Source organism: Pongo pygmaeus, chromosome 21 (genome assembly GCF_028885625.2).
Source record: "Pongo pygmaeus isolate AG05252 chromosome 21, NHGRI_mPonPyg2-v2.0_pri, whole genome shotgun sequence".
Lineage (NCBI taxonomy): Eukaryota > Metazoa > Chordata > Mammalia > Primates > Hominidae > Pongo > Pongo pygmaeus.
In genome coordinates, this window is record NC_072394.2 from 35,159,808 (window position 1) to 35,169,192 (window position 9,385).

A 9,385-nucleotide genomic window follows, 5' to 3' on the forward strand; every position below is an offset into this window, starting at 1 on the left:
TACTAAGACCTCATCTCTAAAAAATAAAAATAAGGCCAGGCACAGCGGCTCACGCTTGTAATCCCAGCACTTTGGGAGGCCGAGGATGGCAGATCAACCTAAGGTCAGGAGTTCAAGACCACCCTGGCCAACATAGTGAAACCCCATGTCTACTAAAAATACAAAAATTAGCCAGGTGTGGTGGCATGCACCTGTAGTCCCAGCTACTCGGGAGGCTGAGCCAGGAGAATGGCTTAAACCCAGGAGGCAAAGGTTGCAGTGAGCCAAGATTGTGCCATTGCAGTCCAGCTTGGGCAACACAGTGAGACTCCATCTCAAAAATAAAATAAAATAAAAATAAGAAAACATGGCCAGGCACTGTGGCTCACGCCTGTAATCCTAGCACTTTGGGAGTCTGAGGAAGGTGGATCACCTGAGGTCAGGAGTTCAAGACCAGACTGGCAAACATGGTGAAACCCCCTTCTACTAAAAATATAAAAAATTAGCTGGGCATCGTGGTGAGCGCCTGTAATCCCAGCTACTTGGGAGGCTGAGGCAGAAGAACTGCTTGAACCCGGGAGGCGGAGGTTGCAGTGAGCCAAGATTGCGCCATTGCACTCCAGCCTGGGCAACGGCACAAGACTCAAAAAAAAATTTTTTTTAAGGATACTCATATATATGCTGCCAAATTAAGACTTTCTTTCTATAAAAATAAGTAAGAAACTATTTTTTTTTGTTTTTTGAGACAGAGTCTCTCTGTGTCACCCAGGCTGGAGTGCAGTGGTGCGATCATGGCTCACTGCAACCTCCGCCTCCTGGGTCTGAGTGATTATCCTGCCTCAGCCTCCTGAGTAGCTGGGATTATAAGCGTGCACTACCATGCCTGGCTAATTTTTGTATTTTTAGTGGAGACAGGGTTTCACCATGTTGGCCAGGCTGGTCTTAGACTCCTGGCCTCAAGTGATCCACCTGCCTCGGTTTCCCAAAGTGGTTGGATTACAGGCGTGAGTCACTGCGACCGGCTGTAAGAAACTATTAAAATGATTTCTAGAGATAAGAAAAATAAATATTTTATTTTTAAGAGATGGGGGTCTCACTCTTTCACTCAGGCTGGAGTACAGTGGGGTGATCATCATAGCTCACTGCAGCTTCCAACTCCTAGGCTCCTGCCTCAGCCTCCTGGGTTGCTCTGGGATTACAGACATGCTGTACCATACCTAGCTTATTTCACTTTGATATCTTTGTGTACTGTTTGAATTTCCTGTCTGTTACTTTCATTTCCAGCTTGGTGAGAGGACTGTGGGCCACTTGCTTGTATTATCCTTAATACTTTTCTGAGTTTACTCTCATTCTAAAATGATTAACTTAAAATCCTGCCTATTCTCAGACTCCACATTGCCTAGGACTGGCCACGGGCATCAGAGGGCACATCTATGTGCAATTTGGTACTATCCGCTTCTTCATTTTATTACCTGCTGTAGAAGATCACAACTTCCCCAGGACAAAAGGCCTTGACCATCAAATCTTCCTAAGTCCTACCAGGTTTAGTGGCTATTTGGTTTATTGTAGGCATTCAGGTAAACACCCACTGAATGAGCAATAAATGTTAAAGACAAGGTTCACACAATGATTCGTTTACTCCTTGAGGCCTACACCTCAGAACTCAAAATAAATTCAGCTAACAGAGTACGTACTTGGAGAAGTCCGATTATCCAACAAAAGACAGAGAAATGGGCCAAACGACTCATGTAAGTTGCTTATTAGGAGAAAGGTTTAAGGTTTCTGTATTAACAATAAAGGTAGCTGGGCCTGGTGGCTCACACCTGTAATCCCAGCACTTTGGGAGGCTGAGGCAGCCGGATCACGAGGTCAGGAGATCGAGACCATCCTGGCTAACACGGTGAAACCCCGTCTCTACTAAAAATACAAAAAATTAGCCAGGCATGGTGGCACATACCTGTAATCCCAGGTACTCAGGAGCCTGAGGCAGGAGAATCGCTTGAACCCAGGAGGCGGAGGTTGCAGTGAGCTGAGATCACACCACTGCACTCCAGCCTGAGTGACACAGCGAGACTCTGACTCAAAACAAACAAACAAACAAACAAACAACAACAACAACAACAAAAATAAAGGTAAAGGTTTACAGTATGTTTCAAGGTTAGAAAATGAGTCAATTCCTGGGGGTGATGGCTCACACCTGTAATCCCAGCAATTTGGGAAGCCACAGTGGGTATATCACTTGAGCCCAAAGTTCTAGACCAGCCTGGGCAACATGGCAAAACTCCATTTCTTCAAAAAATACAAAAATTAGCCAGAGCTGGGTGCCATGGCTCATGCCTATAATCCCAGCACTTTAGGAGGCTGAGGCAGGTGGATCACCTAAGGTCAGGAGTTCAAGACCAGCCTGACCAACATGGTGAAACCCCGTCTCTACTAAAAATACAAAAAATTAGCTGGGCGTGGTGGCGGGCACCTGTAGTCCCAGCTACTCGGGAGGCTGAGGCAGGAGAATGGTGTGAACCCGGGAAGCAGAGCTTGCAGTGAGCCGAGATTGCGCCACTGCACTCCAGCCTGGGTGACAGAGCGAGACTCTGTCTCAAAAAAATATATATATATATACATATATATATGTGTGTGTATATATATATATATATACACATATGTGTGTGTGTATATATATATATATACACATGTGTGTGTGTATATATATATGTGTGTGTGTGTGTGTGTGTATATATATATATATATATATATATATATATATATATATATGTATATATAGAAGTTTAGCCAGGCGTGAGGGAGGGCACCTGTAATCTCAGCTACTTGGGAGGCTGAGGCAGAAGAATTGCTTGAACCTGGGAGACAGAGGTTGCAGTGAGCTGAGATCGTGCCATTGCACTCCAGCCTGGGCAACAGAGCAAGACTCCATTTCAAAAAAAAAAAAAAAAAAAATTAGCCAGGCACGGTGGCACATGCCTATAGTCCCAGCTACTAGAAAGGCTGAAGTAGGAGGATTACTTGAGCCTGGAAGGTCGAGGCTGCACTCCAGCCTGGGTGACAGAATGAGACCCTCTCTCAAATTTAAAAAAAGGAAAGAAAGAAAAGAAAATGAGTCAACTCTGGGTGTAGTGGCTCACACCTATAATCCCAGCACTTTGGGAGGCTGAGGTGGGAGGATCCCTTAAGGCCAGGAGGCCCAGACCAACCTAGGCAACATACAGCGACTGTGTTGCTATAAAAAAATTAAAAAATAAAAAATTAGCCTGGTTTGGTGGCACATGCCTGTGGTTCCAGCTACTCAAGAGGCTGAGGCAGGAGGACACCTTGAGCCCAGGAGTTCAAGACTGCAGTGAGCCATTATTGTAACACTGCTCTCCAGCCTTGGCAACAGAGTGAGATCCTGTCTTAAAAAAAAAAAAGAAAATGAGTCAAGTGCTGATCTCAAAGGAAGTGGTTTGTATTTTCTACGAATACCAAGCTGGAGGTAATTTTACAGATCATACAATCCAGTATCTTAAAAAAAAAAAAAAAAAAAAGAAAAAAACTTTGTTAGTAGCAGAATCTTTTTTTATTCTCCAAATGGATATCTTCCAGAGAATACTGATATATTAACAAGTAAAAGCTAAGCTACCTCCATAGGCTTTGAAGCCAAACACGTGATCCTAAATTCCTGGCTCCATCACTTCCTGGCTGACATTATTTATTTATTTTCTTGAGACAGGGTCTCATTTTCTCACCCAGGCTGGAGTGCAATGCCATGGTCATAGCTCACCGCAGCCTCAAATTTCTGGGCTTAGGGGATTCTCCTGCCTCAGCCACTTAAGTAGCTAGAACTACAGGAACATACCACCACTCTCAGCTAATTTTTAAAACTGTTGGCCAGGTGCGGTGGCTCACGCCTGTAATCCCAGCACTTTGGGAGGCCGAGGTGGGCAGGTTACGAGGTCAGGAGTTCGAGACCAGCCTAGCCAACATGGTGAAACCTCATCTCTACTAAAAATACAAACATGAGCCGGGCATGGTGGTGCATGCCTGTAGTCCCAGCTACTTGGGAGGCTGAGGCAGGAGAATCACTTGAACCTGGGAGGCGGAGGTTGCAGTAAACCAAGATCATGCCATTGCACTACAGCCTGGGCAATACTGAGACTATCTCAAAGAAAAAAAATGTTTTCCTAGAGATGGGGTCTTGCTATGTTGCCCAGGCTAGTCTTGAACTCCTGGCCTCAAGTGATCCCCCTACCTCTGCCTCCCAAAGTGCTTGATTACAGGCATGAGCCACCTTGCCTGGCTTTCTGCATGATTTTATTTATTTATTTATTTGAAACAGGGTCTGGTCTGTTCTCTGGGCTGGAGTGCAGTGGCATAATCATAGCTAACTGCAGCCTCCAATTTCTGACTCAAGTGATCCTCCTACCTAAGCCTCTGGAGTAGCTGGGACTACCGGTGTGTGCCACCATGCCTGGCTAATTTTTTATCTTATTGTAGAGGTGGAGTCTTGCTACGTTGCCTAGGCTGGTCTTGAACTCCTGTCTACATGACTTTAGACAGGTCAATTTATTTCTCTGAACCATCTTTCTTAACTGTAGAATGGGAATAATAATAGTGCCTTCCTTTTAGAGTTGTTATGCATACATTTAAAATGGTGCCTGGCCACATGGTGCATGCTCAATATATTAATATCATATAATACCTATGTTCATTTAACTGCTCTGTGATTCAGTTTCTTTGTCCATAAAATGTGAATAATAATAAGTGGCTGGGTGCAGTGGCTCATGCCTGTAATTCCATCACTTTGGGAAGCCAAGATGGATCACCAGAGACCATGAGTTCAAGACAAGCCTAGACAACATAGGGAGACCCTGTCTCAATTTAAAATAATAACAGCAACTACCTATAAAAGTGATTGCAAGGACTCAATGAGTTAACATACATAAGCTGGACGCGGTGGCTCACGCCTGTAATCCCAGCACTTTGGGAGGCTGAGGCGGGCGGATCACGAGGTCAGGAGATAGAGACCATCCCCACTAACTCGGTGAAACCCCGCCTCTACTAAAAATACAAAAAATTAGCAGGGCGTAGTGGCAGGTGCCTGTAGTCCCAGCTACTCGGGAGGCCTAGGCAGGAGAATGGCGTGAACCCGGGAAGCGGAGCTTGCAGTGAGCTGAGATCGTGCCACTGCACTCCAGCCTGCGACAGGGCCAGACTCTGTCTCAAAAAAAAAGAAAAGGGCTAATCTACTTTAAGATGTGCTGTAAGTGTAAAACACCAGATTTAGAAAACTTTGTACCAAAAAGTAAAATGTCATTGATACTTGTATATGGGTTAGATATTGAAAAATATTTTGATATTGTGGATTTAAGCATGGCATTTTGATCAATGATGAACCATATATAAAATGATGGTCTCATAACATTATAATGGAGGTGAAATATCCCTGTTACCTAGTGATTGTCACAGAAATCCACGCCCAGCCATGTTTGTGTTTTAAGCTATGTGTTACTACAAAAGTGCCAAAAAGTTCAACAAAACCAACCTGGGCAACATGGCAAAACTCTGCCTCTACAAAAAACACAAAAATTAGCCAGGTGTGGTGGCGCGTGCCTATAGTCCCAGCTATTTGGGAGGCTGAGGTGGGAGGATTGCTTGAGCCCAGGAGATCGAGGCTACAGTGAGCAATGGGTGACAGAGCGAGAACCTGCCTCAAAAAAAAAAAAAAAAAGGTAAGCATTCATGAAGTAAAAAGTTACAGTTGGCCGGGTGCATGGCTCACGCCTATAATCCCAGCATTCTGGGAGTTCGAGGCAGGCAGATCACTTGAGGTCAGGAGTTCGTGACCAGCCTGGCCAACATGGTGAAACCCTGTCTCTACTAAAAATACAAAAATTAGCCAGGCATGGTGGTGCATGCCTGTAGTCCCAGCTACTTGGGAGTCTGAGGCAAAAGAATCACTTGAGCCCAGAAGGCAAAGGTTGCAGTGAGCCAAGATCACACCACTGCACTCCAGCCTGGGTGACAGGAAGACTCCGTCTAAAACAAACAAACAAACAAAACTGACAGTAGGCTAAGGTCAACTTATCAAAAACAGAAAAAAAAATTTTTTTTTTTAGAGATGGGGGTCTCACTATGCTGCCCAGGCTGGAGTGCAATGGCTATTCACAGGTGGAATCACCGTGCACTACAGCCTTGAAATCCTGGGCTCAAGTGATCCTCCTGTCTCAGCCTCCCAAGTAGCTGGGACTACTGTGGTAGCTGTGCCACCATACCCAACTAGAAAGTTTTTTTTATTTTTTGAGACGAAGTCTCGCTCTATTGCCCAGGCTGGAATGCAGTGGTGCAATCGTGGCTCACTGCAACTTTCACCTCTCAGGTTCAAGCGATTCTCCTGCCTCAGCCTCCAGAGTAGCTGGGACTACAAGCGCCCGCCACCACACCCAGCTAATTTTTGTATTTTTAGTAGAGACGGGGTTTCACCATATTGGCCAGGCTGGTGTCAAACTCCTGACCTTGTGATGCACCTGCCTCAGCCTCCCAAAGTGCTAGGATTACAGGTGTGAGCCATGGTGCCCGGCCTAGAAAGTATTTTTCATAAATTTAGTGTAACTTAAGTATACAGGGTTTATAAAGTCTACAATACTGTACAGTAATGTCCTAGGCCTTCACACTCACTCACTGCCTCACCCAGAGCAACTTCCAATCCTGCAAGCGTCGTTCATAGTAAGTACCCTAGGTGTGTTTTTTTTTTAATCTTTTTTTTTTTTTTGAGATAGAGTCTCACTCTGTCACCAGGCTAGAGTGCAGTGGCACGATCTCGGCTCACTGCAACCTCCGCCTCCCAGGTTCAAACAATTCTGCTGCCTCAGCCTCCCAAGTAGCTGCGACTACAGGGGCGTGCCACCACACCCAGCAAATTTTTGTATTTTTAGTAGAGACGGGGTTTCATCATGTTGGCCAGGATGATCTTGATCTCCTGACCTTGTGATCCACCCACCTTGGCCTCCCAAAGTCCTAGGGTAGGTGTGAGCCACTGTGCCCGGCCTATTTTTTATCTTTTATACTGTATTTGTACTGTACCTTTTCTATTTAGATTTGTCTAAACACACAAATATTTACCACTATGTTCCAGCTGCCTATGGTATTCAGTACAGTCACATGCTGTATAGGTTTGTAGCCTAGGAGCAATGGGCTATACCATATATCCTAGTGTGTAGTAGGTTTGTGTAAATAAACTCTAGGATGCTTGCATAAGATGAACTCAGGGCCCGGCACAGTGGCTCACGCCTGTAATCCCAACACTCTGGGATGCTGAGGCAGGCAGATCACCTGAGGTCAGGTGTTCAAGACCAGCCTGGCCAACATGGTCAAACCCCATCTCTACTAAAAATACAAAAATTAGCCGGGCATGGTGGCATGTGCCTGTAGTCCCAGTTACTCGGGAGGCTGAGACAGAGAACTGGTTGAACCCGGGAGGTGGAAGTTGCAGTGACCCGAGATGCGCCACTGCACTCCAGCCTGAGTGACAGAATGAGACTATGTCTCAAAAAAAAAAATTTAATTTCCATTTCTATTTAATTTTTACATGTGGCTACTACAAAATGCAAAGTTAGAAATGTGGCTTGCAAATTTTTCTATTGCATAGCTCAAGCTTAGAACCTTCCTGTTGTTACAAGTTCTAAGTTTGGTTTTTATCTCGCAAGCAGCACTACTGTGTGGGAAGTTGTGGGGGGTATGGAGATGAAAGAGAGGGGCGCTACCTCCTGGGAAGTGACAACCTAATGGGGGAAATAGATGTATCTTCCCAGTGGGGGTGAGAAGTGTCATTCTCACCTATTTCAGCAGCCTTGGTGGTATGAAAAGTCATCCCATCCAGCACAGAAGCAGGATGCCTCCAAGGCTGCCTTGGTTGGCACCTGCAGCCTGAAGGGGGAGAAAAGGGCTTTGCTAGCTCCCCTACCATCAAGGATGGGGACCCCCACTGTACACAGTGTATAAGGTTTCTTTCCATGTGAATCCCAGTGACTCTCCTTAACTGGGTGGAGGTGGAAGGTGTCATCAGCCTTGTCCCAGATCGAGCCCCTCAGGCCCACAGAGCCCCAGTGGGGCCCGGCTATTACTGACACTCATGTCACACTGAGATGTAAGACGGCAGCCCAGGCCAAGCTTCCCCGGGCCCCCTCGGATTCTCGGGCCCTCCCACTCCCCTCAGGCTTCCTCGGCCTCCCTGCCAAACATCTATCTCCCTTTGGACCCCACCGCTCCCCAAAACTCCCCACGCCCTTAGTCTGTTCCTTCAGTTCCCCAAACTCCTTCAGCCTCATCTAGACTCCCCTCCGTCCCTCTTCTAGGACCCCAAAAGCTCTCCTCGGCCCCAGGACCCCGCAGACGTCCCGTAGTCCCATCTCTGAGACCCCCACAAAGCCTTTCGGACCCCTCAGGTGGCCCTTAGGCCTCCGGAAATCCCTTGGCTCCCCACACTCTCCTCAGACCCCAGCTCCCCTTAGCCTCGCCCCGAACCCACCTCACACACCCCAAACGCCCACCAGACGCCGCTCTGTCTAGTCTCTCTCAACTCCCGCGCATCCCCCGGACGTCCCCCGCCCCCAGGTCCCGCTCCTGGAATCACCTGGGCCCCGCGCCCCACGCCCTGCCGCCGGGCCCACCTGCGCGCCCAGCTGGTTCAGCTGCTGCATGTCGCCGCCCACGGCCTCGGGCACCGGGTCCTCAGTGCAGTGCAGGCGCCCCATGGCGCGCGCCCCAGCCCCGCAGGTTCCACCGCCGCCGCCGCCCTGCTCAGCTTCCTCCTCCGCTGCCGCTGCCGCCGCCGCCGCCGGCCTCTCCGCGCATCCACAATCGCACTTTCGCCACGGCCGTCGCAGCGCGCTCCTCCCCCGGCCGCCCTGGGCTGTCCGGAGCCGGGGAGCCCTTGCAGGGCCGCGGACACGCGCGGCCGCCGGGCTCCGGGGAGGGGCGGGGGCGGCCCCGGCACCGGCAGACGCGAGGTTTCCCGCCAGCTCTCCCGCTGAGTGACCTTTGGGTACGGCGCTTGGCCTCTCTGAACCTCAGTTTCACCATCTGAGAAAATGATGGCTGGGGTAGCTCCTTAAATGAGTTAAGCCTCCAGAAATGTTTAACGCAGAGACCGGCACACAAGAGGTCTTCAATCAATGGCTAGCTGCTATTATCATCATCACTGTTATTACGCACTCCACAGATATTTATGGCACGCCTACTCGATGCCAGACACTGGGGACAGGGAAGGGAACAAAGCAGGCCAGAGTGTCTCTGGAGAGCTGACATCAGAGTAGAGCACTAGGTCTCAACCTTGGAAGGGCATCAGCATCACCCCAGCATCACCTGGTATTGCCGGGCCCCGCCCCCAGAGGATCTGATTCGAAAGGCCAGGGTG

General features: G+C 48.2%; 1 protein-coding gene across 2 annotated transcripts in view; it reads right to left on the minus strand.

Moving 5' to 3' along the window:
• Nucleotides 1-9,069, minus strand: part of COMMD7 (COMM domain containing 7) — a 38,373-nt gene extending 29,304 nt beyond the window's left edge. Inside the window, exon 1 of one of the 2 annotated variants that reach the window (XM_054467043.2) lies at nt 8,640-9,069. In XM_054467043.2, coding sequence (XP_054323018.1) covers nt 8,640-8,723 — 84 coding nt within the window. In that variant the 5' untranslated portion in view covers nt 8,724-9,069. The remainder of the gene's footprint in view (nt 1-8,639) is intronic. The other variant, XM_054467044.2, reaches the window with a different exon arrangement.
• Between the last annotated feature and the right edge of the window lie 316 nt (nt 9,070-9,385).